The following is a 21686-nucleotide window of genomic DNA, read 5'->3' on the forward strand; positions in this document are numbered from 1 at the left end:
TGATCCTAAGGAAACTGAGTCCATGTCTTAGGTTCTCAGCATCATCCCTGCTACCGGAGATGGGTCCCTTGTCCGATCCGGCCCTGCCTTGCCCTTTGTCTCACTGCAAACATCTCCCTTAGCGTTTCCCCACATTTCCTGCGGAAGTCACCTATAGGTGTGTGAGGCCCTGAAAGATCATCTGTTTGGCCTCAGGAACATTTTGGTTCAGTTTTTTAAATTGTGTTTAAATAAACAGAAATGCAATAAGAACACATTTCATGTCATTCTTATAGCTATGGTTCTGACTTACATTTTAAGCTAAATCCCTCCTCCTTCTCACCAACCCACTCTAAAATTAGGCAACCATTTATAAGTAAAGTCTTGTGGTACATAGCGTGGTATATTTTGCTGTGTTTATGCACACTCTTTGCCCAAATTTTTGAGGAGAAAATGAGGATGTGCATTATACATGGGTAGTACTAATTTCATATCTATGTGAATGTTTTTGACTCTTTTACTTATGCTTATACATTAAAAGTATAACTCTAAAAAGCAATAATGATATCCATTTGCAAAATAATACCCTAGAATATGATAATCAGTTTTGTTTCTGAGTATAAATAAATAGAAAATTGAATTAAAAAATGAAAATGAAAGATATATTTCCTGAAAGTTTAGGCCAAAAATGTGGGCATGCAGTATACACAGGAGCACATTATACATGGCAAAATATAGTGCCGTTGTTATTTGATAACTCATTCCATTTTGTGTGATCTGCTGAATTTATTGCAAGCGGTTTCCTCTGCAGCTCACGTGTATCTGTTGTGATCTGTAGATTCGTTCAGCTGGGTCAGAGTCAACACAGACCAGACAAGAGCAGCCAGCAGGTCTGTCCCAGGTGCCCAGATGGAGTTATAAAACTGTGAGTACCGGGCTAGACCTTTATGAAAAACACTTGGGGTCACACCATTCCTCGTGCTTTTTAAAAAAAAACTTTGTAAGTAAAATGTTCTCTTGTCACCACATTAGTATAAGCACTAAGGCATCCCCTCCGGGTACCTTATCCAAGGAAGACTGCGTAGCTGTGGGGGTGGGGACGAGATTGGCAGCCCTGACTGTGCTGACAGTGCACCCCTCGGAGGTGGGATTGGAGTCGAAGGAGGCTTCTCTCCACCAGGTAGAGGTGGGATGACAAGACAGCTCTGACCCTGCAGACAGGCTCTTCAAGTTCAACGTAAGACCCTTGAGTGCAGGAATGGGCTGGGCTCTTCTGACTGTGGGTCCTCACCAGTTCTTGTAACTTGCTGTAAGTTAAGCAGGTATTTCGTAAATTCTTACACAGTACCGGTGTCGTATCCTGAATCACAGCTCTACCACTTCTTGTTTTGTTTTGTTTGTTTTTACCGTGAGCAAGTTAACTTAAGCCTTGTGTAGCCCCGTTTCCTCATCTGCAAAATGGGCCAATAATCACACCTGCTTTGTAGGAGGGCAGTAGGCTTAAGTGAAGTAATGCAAAGTGCTTAGAACAGTGTCTGGACAAAGTTCTCAGTAAATGTGATCATCGCCATCATCATCATTTTCTTCATATTCGTTGTGATTCTCTGCTCATTGGGACCAAACAAAGCAAAGCTTGTGACCAGGAGAGGCTCTTGGATGCATATGCGCTCAGTTGAGTTTCTTGTAGACAGTGGGTCAGTGTGGAGATTAAAGGAGGTGCTATGTAGCAGGTGTTTAGATCAGTGCCTGGCATAGAGCTGACATTTAGTCAAGGCTCTCTTCCCTCTCTTGACCGACTTCATCAGTCAGTCAGCTATTCGATGGACACTGATTGCCTAACCTCACTGTGCACTACATCTGCGTGCTCCTGACTGATGGCTAAGAGGCTGTTGTAGTAAACCAGGGGAAGACTGGTGCCTTAGAGGGTAGTGGCTGGGAGAAGTTTGGAAATGGGATGGATTTGGGGAATATTCAGGAGGTGAAACGGGCAGGACTTGGATAGTGACTCATCTTGGAGGAAGAGGAAGAGGGCCGTATCAAGGATAACCCTTAGGTGTTTTGGTTTATGTAACAGGTTTCATCGATTCATTCATTGATTCATTTATTCATGTAGCAGATAGGAATTGTGTGTCCCTGTGTTAGGACCATTCAAAGCTGCCACTTACAAGGTAAGGAGCACTACGGGGGATCCAGTTTGCCTTTGAAGGAACATCGAAGTGGCCAGTTTAGGAAGCAGTTGAGTCAACTGGTTTGGAATTCAGAAGAGAGCCTTCTGGGAACGTAAATGCACTTGGGTGATGATTAAAGCCGCTGGGTAAGGAGGAGACCACCTCTGGAAAGGGGGTTGGATGAGAGAAGAGCGGCAGCTGTGTCGTGGGGTCTGGTCTCACAGCTGAGACGGAGAGGAACTCCGAGGGAGGCGGAGAGGCCGGTCACGGAGGGAGGGAGGCCGAGACAGCGCTGTACCACGGCCTTCAAAATGGCCCTTTGTCCCTTCGTCTCTCCCTGCCACTGTTTCTTCTTTGTCTTCCCTTTTTTAAAAACATACAAACTCATTAATTTAGACGCAGTTTTTCTTTCTTATGTCTAATTAGCATGTGGAAGTATGGGTTCCCAAATGAATTGAAATATTATGTGTCCAAAGAAGGAGAGTATTTGAATGTGTTAGTAAAATAAGAGACTCTGTTAACCAAATTATATTACACAAATTGATTATTCCATTAAAATAATATGGCACAACTTAGGAGAAGATGACAAAATTAATATTGCATACAAAACAAAAGAAAAACGTTTTCCTATTTTCTTCAACATTGGGACTACTTTGACCCACAATGGATCTTGCGGTTATTACTTTTAAATTCTTCTCTTAAAATATTTAGTACTTGCATTTCTGAGTTCTAACACATATGAAAATCACGTGGATCTAGATTTTTTTAACCTTTCCAATTAATTAGTGAAGAATCTAACATGAATGGTTTTTTGCACAACATCTTCAGCAGGATAACAAAGAGCCTGGTAGGCTCTGCATTGTGTTGTCATGGCAACTGCCCAAGAGTGGTGGTGTTTTTGTGTGTGTCTGTGTTTGTACATTGGTGTGCACTTAAAAATGGAAACCCTGTAACTGGGTTCTTAAAATACCCACAATGCCGTTTTACATTTTTAAAAGCTCTGACAAAACCGAGAAGGTTTTGATTTATGTGAGATTATTGAAATTCTCATCTAGTTATATTTTAGGTTCTAGTAGATTTTAAAGTGGTAGTAAGTTTATTTTAAGTTCATATCCATATGTATCTACTCATCTCTGGATAATTCATAATGTGACCAAGTTTTCTTGCAATCATGAGGCAACCAATGTTTCTTTTCTAAATATGTCTTAAGTACAACCCCAGAGGTGCAGACACCTGGATGGGGGAGCTGGACACTTCTGCCCAGGGCCTTGCAGGACATTTTCTAGAGGTGGGTGTTAAACCCAGACCTGCCGAGGTCCGCGCTGTCGGCCCACATAGAGCTGCGTTTTGTTTGAGCAATCACTCGCTGTGACCAGGGACAAGGAACCTCAGCCAGCATTTACTGAGCACTCAGTGTGGCACAGACACTGTTCCGCATCCCTTAGCCTGCATTCACTCCACTCCCACAGGGACCCTGTGGAGCGCATCTCACTGTCACCTTCCTTCCGCTGATGGGAAACTGGAGCGTAGAGAAGTATGGAACTTGCCCGAGGTCAGACAGCTGTCCGCATCCAAACCGCACAGGCTGGGTTGCCATCACTAAGCTGTAACTGCCCAGCGCGACCCCTGCTTTCATAACCACACTGGCAGAAATTCTTTATCATTAGCGTGAACATTCTTCCCTTTGATTCTTTGACATGATCTCTGTGCAGACATAATATTTCTTCTCTGTTGATCTTGAATTAAAAAAAAAAAACATTTTAAGGTAATATACCCCATTCTTTTCCCAGGACGCAGTCTGTTGTCCCGAATGAGGACGTGCGTCCTGGGCAGGCACACCCTGCTCGACTCATGAAATGGCGCAGACGCTGTTTCCCCGTGGGCGGCATCGCTGCTGTTCAGGGTTATCGCTCCCCTTCTAGGTTATAGGTCATAAGTTCTTAGAGGGCAGCCCCTCTTCGTGTCCCCTGGTGCCCCTAGAATAGCACTTGAAACTGAGGACTCAGCAAATACTTACTGAAATGGACTGAATCTCACCTCACCCCAATCCCTTCCATTGCTGTCAGAGTCTGTATGAGGCCCCCCAAACATCCTCAGAAGCCCCCCTTACCCAGCGTCTCCCTGGTTTTTAGCCATCCTCCCAGTGGGTCCCCCCTACAATGCTGAACATTTCCTAGTTCTTCCCCTGTGCTGTTTTCTGCTCATAAGCCCTCCCCACACCCTCCTGTTTCTTTTTGTTGTTGTTCTTCCTCTACTGCCTTCTGATAAAAGAAAAAAATGAGCACACCAAGGTTTTAGCTTTTTTTCCTTTCTCTATCCTGCTTCCTCCTGCACCCGTGAGCAAATGCAGGGTGCTGTGCGAAGGCAGGTGGGGCCAACCTGTTCTCATTTTACACTCCCACCAGTTCTCTGGCAGTTTTAAACTAAGCAACAAATGCCAATCAGTGAAGGTTAAAAAGAACATGAGCACATATATTATTAGTGCCTGCTATTCTGTGGCTCACCTATTCCAGGAAGATGTCTCAGTCGTTTAGAAATTACCTCTAAGACATGGTACAAAATTTAACACATAGAGTTTGGATAAATAGTGTCCAGTTTAGGATTTCTCCAGTTCAGGATGAGCTGAAATGTAATATAAGGTAAATAAGTGTATTTTAGGACCATGAGGGTGAATTTGTTCCTGAAGTGCATCCTGTAAGAAGCCTTTATTGACTTTAGAATGAACGCCCCTGGGTACGAGCTTCTGTCAGGGCAGTGTTCCACAAGTCAGAGGGTGCTCTTGCACAGTCAGAATTAGCACAACTTTTTACACTAAAGAGAAGAATGCGACACAATGGCTATGATGAGCTCTACTTTTTTTCCTTTTCATGGCAGCGTTGGCAGTCGTGTGCTACCTCTGCAGGAGTCGTGGTGGGAGTCCCCCCACCCCACGGACTTCATCTGGTCCTTGCAGAGGATGCTCTGGTCTCTGTGCTGCAGGCCGAATGATTTCAGCTGTAGTGGGGAACTCTTGTTATCTTTCCCAAACACTGGGGGGCACAGTTTTTAAAGGCTGAAGGATTAGAGCAGTTGGGAGGCCAGGATCAATGATTAATCAGCTAATTCCCTCCGCAGGCAGGCAGATGATGATAGGAAACATCTCGGCAGCCCAAGGAGGCTGTGACCTCTTCTCCCCCAGAAATCACCTCCACAGTCTTTCTTGCTTTTTTTCATTCTGGCCTTTTCTCTCTTTTTCTTTAGCCTTCTCTGGCTTTTCCTGTATATCTTTTAAAAATATATTTATTTATTTATTTGTTTGTTTATTTGTTTATTTATAGAGAGGGGGGTGAGAAAGAGAGGGAACATGTTATGCAAGAGGTACATCAGTCTGTTCCCTCTCGCATGCCTGCAACTGGGGACCTGGCCTGCAACCCAGGCATGTGCCCTGGGAATCGAACCAGCAACCTTTCAGTCTGCAGACTGGCACTCAAATCACTGAGCCGCACCAGCCAGGGCTCCTGTACACCTTTTCTGTTTCTAAATTAGCTTGTTCTGTCTCACCTCTTCCCCTGCCCCCAGCCCATTTCTTTTATTTTTTCTGTCCTTTCTTCCTCACCATCCTCTCTCTATTCCTTCCAGGGTATAATTTTAAAATACAGTAACCTCTCCAAAGCACAAGTTTCCTTCATGTATTCCAGGACAGTGCTTTTCAGGCTGTAATTCTTGACTCCTTAGTGAAGTCAGGAAATTAATTTAGTAGGCCTCCACACAGGGAAATGCAATAAAACTGAACTGAGTCCAATAAAAAGTGTCAGTGCATGGCGTATAGTATGGTTAAGTCTTAGTTCATGAAAATTTGCTTCTATGCATAAATGTAGCTTCATCAGTACACGCAAATAAATATGTGTGTACCAATTTGCCATGCAAAGTGCCTTCCTTACTATGGGTAACAGTCACAGGTGTCACAGGTGGGCATAGGTAGCCGTGTTCTTGGTGATTGCAAACAGTGAATTGAACCAGACACACAGAGTTTATAGCAGAAAGAGAGAGTGCAGATTTATTTAGCAATAGTACACTCCACAGAACATGGGAGCAGGTCAGCTCTCAGCAGAGATTGACCCTCAGTGGCCAGAGGGATTCTATTCTTACAGTGTATCTATTTCCTGGATAGTTTTGGTGGGCTTGTATTGTGCATGTACAAGTAGTTATATTACTTTTAAGCTACTGTTCATGTAGTCTCCAATGATTTTCCTTGATTGTGGGAGAGGGGTCCCACAATGCTAATTTATTATAATGCTATTATAATGAAGCAGGGGTCACGTAGCATCTTCTGTGCATATGCAGTCATGATTCACCATGATTTAGCACTTTTCCAGAAAACGGGAACCACTGGTCTTAGAGCAGGGTCTCTGTCCTGTATGGATGTCCTTTATCTTAGCCCTGAGGCTCTGCGGGAGTTTCCTCGCCCCTGACTATCTCCTGCTGCAGTATGAATGCACCTCTTCTGGAGCCACATGAATTAAAAACTCAGCTCCACTCCTGGCCTCTAGGCACTGAATAAATGCTCATTGATTGAATGAACATATGTGTGAGTAATTCCTATGGGAAGTAATTAGAAGAGGAGAAGAGATAAGTCAGGAAGAAAAGGGGACAGGAAGAGACGAGAGAGGTTTCTGTGGTATATTCATTGTAGGTAAAATAAACGTAGGCCCTAGAAAACACATTCTTGTTACTTAGACCTGATTGAGAGCTGGGATGATCATGCAAGGAAAGGACGTAAGCAGGAAGGTACAGCTGAAAGTCAGAATGAACAAGCCATTAGATAAAGTGGATGCTTCTTTGTCTGAATATCATCTACAAAAGCATCTGCATACTGTTAAACAAGATAAGTTTAATGGAATGGTGGATTTGTTGAAACTTTCAGGAAGGGCTGTCCTGCAAGGTTTCTGGCATGTAAAGAATAATAAATGTAAATTTAATTGTGGGTGCTTGTGTTATTAATTTAAGGCATCTAAAATGCCCTTCATATTGCTTTAATTAAGTGTATTGTCTGTTTTGTTTTGGTGACTACAAAGCGTACCATTTATGGAAGTTTCACAGGAAGTCTTAAGTACCCGCCCCCCTTAACGTGGGTTTTTGTCATCGTTGTTTTCTGAGGAACCTAGATCTCTCTAAGGGAAGGTACAACTGGTAAGAGACACGACAGGCACTAAACAACACAGTGAGTGCTCCTCACTGTGCGCCAGGTTAAGTGCTCACAGGACACAGTTGAATGAGATAGAGCCCCTACCCCCAAGGGTGTACCTCGTCAGGTTTACATTGTCACTATTCCGGGTGGTGGAGGAGGAGAGGAGACTGTGGGACTACAGGGAAGAATACAAATCAGAGATTCCTGGGCAGAGGTAAATTCTAAGGGACAGATGAAATTATCTGGTTGAAGAAGGATAAGAGGGAATAGGGCAGAAGCTCCAGACACTACTTTTGGAGACCCATCTATGATGCTGTGTGTCTGATGCCAGGGGATAATCGAGGAAGAGGCGAGAGACACGGACGGTAGGAACAGGATCAGGAGGAGATGCTGAGTGAGGGAGAGTGACCCTTATTTTATTAAAAGCCCATTTTAATCAGGGGAGTGATAGGCCTATATTTGCATTTTAGAAAGGTCACTCTGGAATTAGCGTGGAGAATGGATTGGAGGCAGGGAGATAAACAACATGTCTGTTGGAAAGAAGGCAAAGCCATTGGAGTAGCACTGGCAACTGAAATAAAGAAGGGGGTTATTTTGTAAAAGGAGAATTGTAGGGCTTGGTGAAACTTGGTGGTGGATTAGTTGTGAAGCTCGTGAGAGGCAGCAGCTTTCTTGCTTGGGTGACGAGGTATGGTGGTGGGTCACCAGGATTGGAAATGCATGACAAACCAGATTTGGGGGCTCAGGTGGTTTTTGTGACAATATGGGACACCCAAGATGATTTTCTGGAGCTAAAGAGGTTTTAGATTAAACAGACTCAGTAATTTGGTTTTTTTCTGCTCTTGATTTAAAAAGCAAGTAAAATTTCTTAACTTCTGAAAGGGTCCAGGTTAAATAGACTACTTCATACTTAGAAATTTCCTGGAGATTTGTGATCACATTGAAGGGGAAAACAATCCTTTAATCACCGATAAAGAGGAAGAATTTATTATATCGTTTGGTGTATTTTTAGCTCGTACAACACAGCCTTGTTTTTTACACAAGCAAGCAGGTTAATTCTGTGGGAACAGATCTGGGTATCTGATATGACCGTGTGAGGGGTATTACTCATGGGCTTTCTTAGCTCTGTGTGCAAGAATTGCATTTTGTAACTATAACTGTTTAACCTTTTGGTATTTTGCTGTGTTACCCAATTACCGCCCTTTTGTGTACGGGAGGTGAGTGGGAAGCCTGGGGCAGGCGGAAGGGTCCCCGCGCCTGTGCCGTGTCACCGTGGCTCCCTGACAGCAGTTTCTTGTGCACAGTGAAGCTATCTGCCCTGGAGTGATGTATTCATTGCTTTTTTCTTTTACCGTATACGAGAGATCTTTTCAGCTAAGATAGATTTTTGGTTGAAATGAAAAACAATTTAATTGTTTATTTAAACGTAGCTTTACCATCCTATGTGTGACGTAGGACCCCTTGGGGCTTTTACGCACGGCTTTGAAAATAAAGTACAGATTCCATTAAGTCCTAATTATGTTTAGAATTCACCAATAATCTTTTAAATGCTATATAAGTATTTTTTCATATCTAATATTATAATATTGCTATTGATTTTCCTTATGGTTTTGTAAAAAAAAATTAAGAAATACCACCAGGGAAATTAATCACATCATGTCTTCATAATGAAATGGCCGCTCATGTGCTATCGACGTCCTTCCGCCATCCCTCCCAGTTCCAGGGGGACAGAAAGTCCTCCGTAAATAGAACCCTCCATGTGGTATTTTTAATCTGAAGCAAATCAAAAACGACTACGAGTTACTTGAGGCCAGGACTCATCTGCCTTGGTATCCCCGGTATAGAGTAAGCATTAAACATAAGTTACAGATGAGTAATATTTGATATTCAATGTTTTTACCTCTTTTAGGAATATCATGCATTAAATGTGAGGGAGTAAGAGAAATGCCAGGATTGACAAACTGAAGCAAATGACAAGGAAAATGATAAATGTGTGTTAGGTTTTCATCTTACTATAGTTCATTTTCAGTTTTAGATGTAACAATTCAGAATTCTTGGCAGGTATCTCAGGATTTTTCAATTGACAAACTGTCGCTGACCTTATTCATTTATACCTTATGTTAATAGGATGGGCTAAAGTTTACGATCATGATTTTTAAAGTTAAATTCAAATGTTTTTCCTGCTTTTTTGAAATATAATTGACATAACACGTTAAGTGTAAGGCGTACAGTGTAATGATTTGGTATGTGCATGCACTGCAGAATGGTTACCACAGGAAGGTTAGTTGACACCTCCATTCCCTCACATTGCCTCTGTGTGTGTGCACGCGCGTGCACGTGTGTGGTGAGAACTTTCAAACCTACTCCCTTAGCAACTTTCAAATATACAGTACCATATTATTAACTATAGTCACCGTGCTGTGCATCCTCTCCCCAGAACTTATAACTGGAAGTTTGTACCTTTCGACTACCTTCACCCATTTTTCCCTACCTCCCACCCCTGCCTCTGGCAACCAGCAATCTGTTCTGTTCCTATGAGTTTGGGTTTGGTTTTCTTTTTATTTCCACATGTTAGTGATAGCACACAGTATTTTTCTTTCTCTGTATGACCTAGTTCACTTAGTATAATGCCCTCAAGGTCCCTCCATGTTGCAAATGGCAAGGTTTCCTTCTTTCTTATGGCTGCACATCTGTAGACACTTAGGTTGCTTTCACGTCTTGGTTATGGTAAATAATGCCATAATGAATGCGGGTGCACATATCTGTTCAAGTTAGTGTGTTTGTTTCCTTTGGGTAAATGCCTAGAATTGGTATTGCTGAATCATATGATAGTTCTATTTTTAATTTCTTGAGGAACCTGTAGTTTATCTTAGTCCCTATACCAGTTTACATTTTCACCAACAGTGAACAAGGGTTCCTACCCTTTTCTCCACACCCCAGCCAGCACTTCTTATCTCTTATCTTTTCCATAGTAGCTATTCTGTGAATTAATGGGTTATTGTGCTTTTGATTTGCATTTCCCTGATGATTAGTGATGTTGAGCACCCTTTCATGTTCCTGTTAACCATTTATATGTCTTATTTGGAAAAATGCCTCTTCAAGTCCTTTGCCCATTTTTAATTGGATTATATGGTTTTTGCTATTGAGCGGTATGAGTTCTTTATATATTTTGGGTATTAACCCCTTACCAAGTAAGGGGTTTACAAATATTTTCTCCCATTTCTCCCATTCTGTAGCTTGCTTTTTCACTTTGTTGATCATTTCTTTTGCTGCACAGAAGATTTTCCGTTTGATATAGTCTTTGTTTATTTTCACTTTTGTTGCTTGTAATTTTGGTATTATATCTGTAAAGTCATTGCCAAGCCCAGTCTCCAGGAGCTTTTCCCCCGTGTTTTCTTTGAGGAGTTTCATGGTTTCACATTTATTTTGAGTTAATTTTTGTGTGTGGTGGAAGTTAGGGAAACATTTTCATTCTTTTACATGTGAATATCCAGTTTCTCTAGCACCATTTATTGCCAATATGATCTTTTCTCTCTTGGCTCCCTTGTAAAATATTATTTTCCCATATACATGTGGGTTTAATTCTGGGCTCTCAATTCTGCTCCATTGGTCTATGTATCTGTTTTTATGCCAGTACCATACTGTTTTGATTATTATAGCTTTATAATATAGTTCAAAATAAGGACGTGGGATGCTTTCAGTTTTTTTCTTCTTTCTCAGGCTTGCTTTGGCTATTCAAGGCTTCCATACATATTTTAGGATTATTTGTTCTATTTCTGTAAAAAATGCCGTTGGAATCTTGATAGAGATTGGAATGAATGGATTACTTTTGGTAACGTGAACTTTTTAACAGTATTAATTCTTCCAGTTTGTGAGCACAGGATATGTTTCCATTGATTTATGTCTTCCTCAATTTCTTTCATCAATGTTGTATAGTTTTTATTATATAGATCATTCACATTTTTGGTTTAATTTATATCTAAGTACTTCATTGCTTTTGATATTATTGTAAGTGGGATTGTTTTCTTCAATCTTTTTAGATAAAGTGTTTAGTGTATAGAAATGCAACTGATTTTTGAATCTTGCTTTAATGCCCTGCAAATTTACTGAATTCATTTATTAGTTTCAACAGCTTTTTGGTGGAGTCTTTAAAATTTTTCTAAATATAAGATTATGTCATCTGCAAACAGAGATCATTTTACTTCATCTTCTCTGATACGGATCCCTTTTATTTCTTTTTCTTACCTGATTGCTCTGGCTACAACTTCCAGTAGCATGTTGAATGGTAGTGGTGAGAATGAGCACCATTGTATTGTCCCTAAGACAAAAAGCTTGTAACCTTTCACTGTTGAGTATGATGTTAGCTATGGGCTTGTCATATTTGGGTTTTATTATGCTGCTACATCCCTTCTCTACACAGTTTGTTGAGAGTGTTTACCATGAATGGATGTTGACTTTTGTCAAATGCTTTTGTGAATCTATTGAGATGGTCCTGATTTTTCTCTCTCATTCTACTGTGATATATCGCATTTATTGATTTGCATATGTTGAACCATCTTTGCATCCCAGGGATGAATGCCAACTAACTATTGTGTATGATCCCTTTAATGTTCTGTTGACTTTGGTTTGCTAGTATTTTGTTGAGAATTTTTGCATCTATATTTATTGAGGATGTTGACCTGTACTTGTCTTGTAATGTCCTTATGTGGTTTTGGTATCAGAATAATGTGGCATCATGAAATGATTTTTATGAAGAGTTTGGGAAAGATTTGTGTTCTCCTTTAAATCTTTGTTAGAATTATCAATGAAACCATTTGGCCCTCAGCTTTTCTTTTTTGGGAGGTATTATTATTATTATTATTGATTAAATCTCCTTACTCCTTAATAGTCTGTTTAGATTTATTTCTATTTCTTTATGGTTCAGCCTTGGTTAGTTATATGTTTTTAGATATTTACCCAGTTCTTCTAGGTTGTCCAGTTTGTTAGTGTATAGTTGTTCATTTTTGTCTCTTACGATCTTTGTGTATCTGTGGTATCAGTTGTAATGTCTCCTCTTTATAATTTTATTGAATTGGGTTCTCTGTCTGTTTTTCCTGCTTAGTTTAGCTAAAAGTTTATCTATTTTGTATATTTTTTCAAAGAACCAACCCTTGGCTTATTAATGTTTTTATTATTTTTTTATTTTCTATTTCATTATTTCTGCTTTAATCTTTATTATTTTCTTTTTTCTGCTAATTTTTAGCTTCATTTGTTCTTTTTTTAGTTTCTTGAGATGTAAGGTTAGGTTGTTTATTTAAGATCTTTCTTTTTTATCAATGAATGTTATCTCTATAAACTTCCCGGTTAAGTTGAATTTGCTGCATCCCATAAGTTTTGTTATGTTGTGTTTCTGTTCTCATTTGTTTTAAGATTCTTTTTACTTCTCATTTAATTTTTTGCTTTGATCCATTGTTTGTTTAAGAGTGTGTTATTTAATTAATATGTGTTTGTGAATTTTCCAGCTTTCATCCTGTTACTAATTTCCAGTTTCCTTCCGTTGTGGTTGGAAAAGATACTTGGTATGATTTCAGTGTTCTTGAATTTGTTGAGACTTGTTTTATGGCCTAAATATGATCTATTTTTGAAAAAGTTCCATGTGTGCTTAAAAAGAATGTGCATTCTTCTGCTGTTGGATGGAGTGTCCCGTATGTGTCTGTTAGGTTTGTGTGGTCTCTAGTGTTGCTCAAGTCCTCTGTCTCGGTAGTGGATCTCTCTCTGGATGATCTGTCTATCCCTTGTTGAGAGGGGGCTATTAAAGTCCCCAACTGTTACCGTGTAACAGTGAATTTCTCCCTTTACTTCCAGTGTCAGTGTTTGCTTTATACATGTAGGTACTCTGATATTTTGGGTGCATAAATATTTATAATTGTCATTTCTTCTTGGTGGATTGACCTTTTTCTTTGACCATTTCTATCTGATATAAGTATAGCTAGGGCCCCTACTTTCTTTGGATTATCGATTGCTTATAATATTTTCTCAATCCCTTCACTGTCAGTGTGTGTTTCCTTAAAGGTAAAATTAATTTGTTGTAGACAACGTAGCATCTTTGGTTCTTGTTTTCCACTCTGATCAGTCACTCTGTCTTTTAATTGGAGAATCTGATCCATTTACGTATAAAGAAATTATTGGTAAGTAAAGACTTCCTGTTGCTACTTTGTTCATTGCTTTCTGTTTTGTAGAACCTTTATTCCCTGCTTCTGCTCTTGCTGTCTTCCTCTGTAGTTTGATGACTTTTTGTGGCATTACACTTTGACCCCTTTATCACAAACTTTCAAGCATGTACTGCGGGTTATTTGTGGTTACCTTCAGGCTTACATAAAATATCTTGTATTTCTGACATCCTATTTTAACATGATAATACCTTTAGTAACATACAGAAACTTTATATTTTTACATTTCCCCCTTGCATTGTAGGTTACTGATATTACTATTCACATGTTTTTATACTATATGGTTATTATTATTATTATTATTATTATTATTTTTAATTCTCACCCAATGGCATGTTCATTGACCTTAGGGAGAGGGGAAAGGTGCGAGAGAGCAAGGGAGAGAAACATCAATCAGTGACTCTTGCACGCACCTGAGGCAACTGAACCCAAAGCGCAGGCATGTGACTGGGAATCAAACCCATGACCCTTCAGTTTATGGGACGATGCTCAAACCAAACAAGCCACACCAGCCAGGGCTATATGGTTATTTTTAATGTTTAGGCTTGTTTTAAACTTTTAAACCAAAGTTGCAAGTGAATTATACACCACAATTATAATATTAGAGAATCTGACTTTGACTATATATTTATTATTACCAGTGAAATTTACCCATTCATGTGTTTTTGCAGTATTAATCAGAATCCTTTTATTTCCACTTTCCACCAAGCTCCCTGGCCAGATAGGGCCACAAGCTTAGCTCTGAAGCTGGAAAGAGCCTCTGGCAGGGATGTGTTTTCAGCTGTAGCACAGGAAGGAATGTAGTCTTCCCAAATCTGAGTGCTGGTTACTGTAAGCCCTGCCTTCTCCAGTGTTTCTGATTTTCTGTGGTCAGGACCCTCAGATTTCCCCAGTGATCCCTGTGAGGCAAGACCCAGCTGGATCTTTTGGGAAGTACCCTGTGGTGCTGGGGGAGCTGAATGGCCACCTTGAGTGGGGCTCTTGCCCCCAGCCCCCACTGTAGAAACTATAAGCCCAGGAGGACCCTCAGTTCAATGCTGTGACAGTCCAGGGGAGGAGCAGTGAGGTCAGTGTTGCCATTCACCTTACGCAGCTGATGCTGTCCTTCTCTGTCTCTGTGGGTAAAGGGCTTCTGGGATGCTCACAGTGATGTCTTGTCTGTGGACAGTTGCTAGCTGGGCTTCTTGTGAGGGGGGTTGCAATGGGGAATGACCTATATCGCCATCTAGATCCATGATCTTCTGAGTTCTAGTTCCCTGTTCTTCCCAGATTGCGGAAGTTCTTCAAAAGAATGTCGCCCGTACGTAATGAGCTCTTGGGATCCCTTGATGAACATACCTAGAATTAAACCATGATTTTCTGATTTTCATTTGCCTGCTGTTACACATATAGGACGTTCTAGAAGTTTTGTTTTTTTGTATGTAATTTACTCTTAGAATCTTATGATTGAAAAAATTATGGTAGTCTGATATCAGTTGCAAAGAATGAAAATTTTTACAATTTAAAAAATCTTCTCTCTCAAACCCACTTCCCATTAGCTTACAAAACACTCTTTGTAAGGTGGTTCACATCGGTTAGTAAAGGGTCGAGGTTTCTATTCTGTATGTATGATGTCACCGAAACACAATCAAACCCCCCAAAATCTGAATAAAATGCATCCTGTTCTTATTTAAAAGAAAGGGACTAAGACTATCCTGACTTTTTAAACCATTTTGCTTTACTATTTATAATTATTAGAAGGTCATTACTTAATGTCAAAATAAAGTCAGTTCATGCTTTTTAAGCATTGTACATCAAAGTAATACTTCTTTGAAAATGTTAGGCGTGTTTCAAAGACGAATAGCTAAATTGGTGGTTCCTTAATCATGTGGTTAGAAAACAGGAAAGTAAATTGGCTAAACACAGCATGTTCAGATACATTTAATTTGAATAATAGAATAGAGCTATGAGAAAACATTCTAATAATCTCAGAAGCATCAGTAAATGTTTAGCAGATAGAAAAGGACCTAAAATGTTATTTTAGTTATCTTTTGGGGGACTCTAAATCGAATTATATTTGAAGTTTTGCAGACCAATAACTCTGTCCCATGCATGGTTTTCTACTCATTGTTATTCTTACTGGCCCAGAGATTTTGCTTTTACTTGTTTTAAACAGTTTTAACACAGTAGGTAATACTGCTCTTGGGTTTTCTCGTGCTGTAACAGAATCAGTTATTGGTCTGTTTTTAGATCGTGTAGATGATACAATTAAATTGAATTTGTTTACTAGTTTAAATTTTTAATTTCATTTTAGGCTTTATTTTTTTAAATCTGGAATCTTGGGTATTTCTCAACAGTCTAATGATGAGAAAATCAATTGCAGTCATCTGAATTTTTCATATACATCTCTTTTCCCAAAACCCATCTATAAGAGCTTCTAGAGATACAAAGGTACAATCAGACTTGTGTGGAGAGGGGCAAGATGGTGTTCTTAGAATGTCTTAGCATGTGTTCAGGTATATTAGGACCATGAAATCCAAGAACTGGAAAATGCCTAGGGGTCATTGGATTCAGTCCTCTGATTTTTCTGAGAAAATAAGGCCTGGAGAAGGTCAGCAGCTCATTCAGAGTTACAAAACCAATACATGATAAAGCTAGGACTCAAATTCATTTCTTTGGGACTGAAACAGTAAACCCAATAACGTGCTATCCTGAGCCAGCAGCTGGAATTGCCCCATCCCATCCTACTGCTGGGTGCAGCTAAAAGTGGGGGAGCCTCCCACAACAGCATGGATAGTAACCAGTAGTGACATCCAGCAGGTTGTCACCAAAGGAAGAAGAAGAAAAAGATACACATAAAGCAGTGAATTTCAAAATATGGTCTGTGAACTCCTGGAGGTTGCGGCCCTTCCCATGGGCAGTCCTTTTCTTCACTGGTGCAGACTTACAGGAGAGAGGCAGAAGGGAGGGAGGGAGCAGGACAGCCCCTTACACTTAAGTCCCTGATGAAGCAAGAAAAATTGTCAACCCTTGATAAAAGATTTCTATCATGTCTTTTTAGTATTCATTGTGATAAAACAGGAAATATACATAAAGCAATTTATTGAACATCAAAATATGATGGCTGTCTCGAGGAAAAGCACTCGAAAGATTGTCTAAGTTGTCAGCCGAACTCGCCACTGTTTTCACGGAACACCAGTTGCGGTAACGATGACAGACAAGCTGTGGTTCATCAGAGTTGGGTAGTTGGCAGACATGCTCTCAAAACTGAACAAAGTAAGCCTTTTACTTCAAGAGAAACAGCTGAGAGTTTTTGTTAACAATGATAAAAGCCAAAATCAGAAATTTAGACAATACTTGAAGATTTTTCTGATGAGATTGGTAACAATCTTAATAAATATGATTTTTAAAAATATTATATAATGAAATGTGTTACCATTTGGAAGATTTTCATAAGTCCATGAATTGATATCATCCAACTGACCAATGCATGCTGTTTAGAAGTCATCTATGGGTAAGAAAACCCATCCCAAGTGCAAGGTAGGCCAGTGGATTTTAAGATAAAAGCATATGGCCCTTGCTAGTTTAGATCAGTTGGTTGGGCTGTCCTCCCATACACCAAAAGTTTGGGGGTTCAGGTCCCAGCCAGGGCACATACATGGGTTGTGGGTTTACTCTCCAGGTGGGACACATATGGGAGGCAACTTATCGATGTTTCTCTCTCACAGTGATAACTCTTTCTCTCCCTCTCCCTCTTTCCTTCTTCCCTTCCCTCCCTCCCTTCCTTTCTCTCTAAACTCAACATATTTTTAAAAAAATGTTAAAGATAAAAGCATATGAAAAATTCATTAGTATGGTTTCAGATTTCACAATGCAACTAACCTTTAAGAAAAATGTCAGGTTGGGGTGTGGGCTGGGATGGGAGTAAAAGACAGAAAACTGTACATGAACAACAAAATAAAATTTTAAAAAAATTGAAAAAACAATGTCAGATTTTGCTGTAGTATCAAAGAAAAATATCCACAATTATTTGGAAAGGGTATTAATATACTTCTTCCTTTTCTAACTACTTACCTCTGTGAAGTCAGAGTTAACTCATGTACTTCAACCAAAACATGTCATGACAGTTTCAGAACAGATTTGAGAATTCAGCTTTTTTCTTTTTTTGTTTTGTTTTGTTTTTTATCCTCACCCAAGAACATTTTTTCATTGCTTTTAGAGAGAGAGAAATGGGGGGAGAGAGGAAGAAACATCAGTGTGAGAGAGAAACATGGACTGGTTGGTTGCCTTTCATAGGCTCCCCAACTGGGGATCAAACCTGCAACCTTTTGGTGGATAGGACCTTGCTCCAGCTACCCAAGTCACAGTGGCCAGGGCCAGTTGTCTTCTATTAAATCAGGCATTGAAGAGATTTGCAGACATGTAAAATAGTGCTACCTTTTTTGCTAATTTTTTTTCTTTTAGAAAATAAGGTTATTTTTCATTAAAATATAGTATTTATGTTAATATTGGGTTTAGTATTTTAATTTTTTATTTTTAAGATTTTATTTATTTATTTTTAGAGAGAAGGGAAGGGAGAGAGTAAGAGAGGGAGAGAAACATCAATGTGTGGTTGCCTCTCATGCATCCCTTACTGAGGACCTGACCCGCAACCCAGGCATGCACCCTGAGTGGGGATTGAACTGGTGACCTTTTGGTTCAAGGGCTGGCACTCAATCCACTGAGCCACACCAGCCGGGCCTGCTATTGTTATTTTAAATGAGTTAATACATATTTTTTAAAAATTTTGCTATTGTATTTTGAATTGAGTTTATTGGGTTGACATTGGTTAATAAAATTATATAGGTTTCAGGTGTACATCTGTATATTGTATTGTGTGTTTAACATCCCAAATCAAGTCTCCTTCCATCACCATTTATCCTCCCTTTACCCTCTTTTACCTCCCCCACCCCCCTTTCCTCTTGCAATCACTCATGAGTCTTTTTTTTTCTTTGCAGTAAATTTCTAGTACAGTAAATTTCAGTAGATACAACCCCATATAAGCCAAAGCTTACTAGGGTCCTCAATAATGTTTTTAAGAGTATAGAGTGTCCTAAGGCTAAAAAGGCATAGCACATGTGACCATTTCCATCAGAATGCAGCGCTGAGGCAACCAAGGTGTTACTGCAGTGCAGCCGTGCGTAGTCTGTGCCAGCAGAATGAAACTCTTGACTGGTTGAATAAATGTCTGTATATTTTTAATGTTTTTTTTTAAGGAATTAAAGAAGCAGCTATTAATCTGAAAGGTTTCTATCAAAAACTTGTTTGAACCTCTTAAGATACTTTCTGCTCCAAATAACAGAATGTCTGACTCAACTGGTATGAACTATAAGACAATGGACAGTTTCGGCTTCACTGAGAGACTACACGAAGGGCAGGTCCCAGAGCCGGTTGATTCCGGAGCATCACGGGATCATTCAGTGCCCAGGTTCTCTTCATCTCCGCCCCATCTTCACACTGCTAGCGGGGTAGCTACAGGAGGTCCAGGGGCTGCAGTCAGACATGGTTGTGCCTATGGGAGAAAAGGAACATTTTCCCTGCATCTCCTCTTTAGGAGCAAGGAGTCCCAGACCCTGCCTAGCCCACTTCTCATGCCTCAGTGGCCAGGACTGGGTCACATGCCAGTCCCTAAGCTTGTCACTGCCAAGGGCCATGGGCTGTGATTGGCTTAAAATAATCATTTTGGGAGACAGGGATGTGAAGATGTCATTCACAATGACTTAGTTACGGAAAAACAAAACAAAACAAAAAATCCTTTATACTTACCCAGTTAACTGGCAGTTCATTTGCAAAGGTGCCCGATAAAAGAAGCAGCATGAATCTGTGGAAAGAACCCCATTCTAGAGAATTGGGAGCCCTGGGCCTGGCCCCACGTCTGATATTGTCTGGTCCTTCCCCGTCCTTTCCATGCTCCCTCGTCTGTAAAATGAGGGCTTGGAGTGGAGCGCTGGTTATAGCATCCTCTGGCTCATTGGTTCCTTTATTCACCCACCTACTCCTTCATTCAATAATATTTATACAGTGCTTACTCTATTGTGGAAGTCACGGGGAAGGACGCAGATCTGCACGAGAATGCCACCTGTTTTACCACAACAGATGTTCTTCCTCCGGTACTACGCACACATTGAAAGCCCAAAGGGCAGTAAGATCTACACCTTTTCTTTATTTGTAGGGTTAACTGTTCAGTGCCCTCAGCATAGAGCCCTTGCCACAAAGCTTATTAGCAAACAGTTACATCATGAGAGTTTTCTCTCATCTTATTAAAATTTAAAATTTATTTAAAGTGAGAACATAAACCCACAAATACATTCAGAAAAAGGTAAGCCCTTGTCTTTGGGGAAGATGCTTGCGGGCCTGGCTGTCCGTGATCGTTGCAGTCTCCTCGGTGTCAGGAGGAGTGTGATGTGGAGAAGCAGGCTGCTAAGGGAACGGAAAGGCAGCCGAGAGAAATGAGACCGTGTTCTCAGAATACCCAAGGGCACTCTTACACTTTATTTTTTAGATGAAATGCTTAGAAAGGTTTTATTTTTTAAAACTAAGCTGCTAAAATTTTGGAGACCTTTCTCATGTGAGTTGTTGGTTAATTTTTCATGTCACACGAAGTAATGAGATAGCTGGCAGTATTTATCTCAGGAAAGAGAATTAGAAGTCATGTGGTCAGTCCCTCAAGCAACAGGCCCTGTGAAGCAGGGCCTTTTTTGAGTTACTTTGGGGACCAGTAAGTGGAACACACAGGAAGGAAGGTTCAGGGCCACTGAAGAGAAGAATCCAGTGAGTGGAGGTATCAGCAGTGACATGTAACCATTCCAGTGGTTAAAAGTTATTGCTCCCATTGCTGAAAGTACGAAAGCAGAGGCTGAATAACCTGTCAGCAGTGCAGTGGAGAGTTTCTTCACTTGATCTGAACTTGGACAAAATGATCTGGAAGGAAGGTCATCTCTAAGATTCTGTAATTGTCATTCTCACAGCCATGGGACATCTGATGGTTGGGGTTGTCAGCACCAAAAAGTGCGTGCTTCATTTATTCACCAAATATTTATTAAGTACCCACTATGTGAGACGGTGGAGATGCGGTAAAGAACAAGCCTGACAAAGTGCCTCAGGGTGTTTATGTTCTAGAGTAAGCAGACAACATTGAGCTAATAAGTATGACAATTTCATGTTTGGATAAATGCCCTGAAGAACACAAACCAGGGTGATGGGAAGCAATGATCTGTTTTAAATTAGGCTTTGAGGGAAAGTCTCCTTGAGGAGTTAACATGTAAGCTGAGACCTAAATGGAAAGGAGGCATCTGGCCAGAGATGACCGGGGAAGACTGTTCAAAGCAGAGAGAATGTGCACAAAAGACCAGGGTGGGAACCAGCTTGGCATACTTGCGGAGCAAGCAGAGGGCTGAGTGAGAGGTCCAGAGGAACGTGCTATGGATGGAGTAAGGCATAGGCCGGCTGTTACTCTGTCCAGTGGGAAGACAGTGGAGGTTCTCAGTAAAGGGTAGGATGCTCCGACTCATGGCTCTAAAAGATGACTGTGGGTGCATTCTGGAGGATGACTTGGAAGGGGCAAGGAAGTAAGCCAAGAAGGTAATAAGAGACTCAGGAGAGGTGCGGTTTTACAGAGGCCAAGAGTACAGAGAAATTAACGGGAAGGTTATTGATGGCCTTCATGAGAAAATGTTGGTGGACAGTAACTTTGCAAGCCCATTTGAAGTGAATTTAGGACAAGATGGGAAGTTGTTAAGAGGACATGGGGAATAGAAATCATTCTTTCAAAAACAAATGCTGTGAAGGGGTGCAAAGAAATAGGACTCTATCTGAAGAGGAATATGAAGGTAAGACATTATTTCTAAGGTATGAGTTACTACAGCAGCTTCTCCATGCTGGCGGAAAGGGGGCTGCGGGCATCGCAGATGCTGGGGGTTCTGCACAAAGAGAATCATTTTGCATTTATATTGAAATCCATAATTTCATTACCTTTGATGGTGATTGGTTTGTTGAGATTTTCTGTAATAGTTGAACTGCAGGAAATTACCAATATGCATAAATTTTTTAGCTACAGGACAGCAGTGTTACATAATTCTACCTAATGGAATTCGGATTTTCTACTTTAACTTAGAAGATTTTAATTTTCTCTCATAGATCTTATAA

General features: G+C 40.3%; 1 protein-coding gene across 1 annotated transcript in view; it reads left to right on the plus strand.

Annotated features, from left to right (window-relative positions):
- Positions 1–21686, plus strand: part of FIG4 (FIG4 phosphoinositide 5-phosphatase) — a 102319-nt gene that overhangs the window by 69318 nt on the left and 11315 nt on the right. The window contains exon 22 of the mRNA XM_045844078.1: positions 818–904. Within this exon, the coding sequence (XP_045700034.1) occupies positions 818–904 (87 nt within the window). The remainder of the gene's footprint in view (positions 1–817; positions 905–21686) is intronic.

Source organism: Phyllostomus hastatus, unplaced genomic scaffold (genome assembly GCF_019186645.2).
Source record: "Phyllostomus hastatus isolate PE091 unplaced genomic scaffold, TTU_PhHast_1.1 phas_contig_40, whole genome shotgun sequence".
NCBI classification, from domain to species: Eukaryota; Metazoa; Chordata; class Mammalia; order Chiroptera; family Phyllostomidae; genus Phyllostomus; species Phyllostomus hastatus.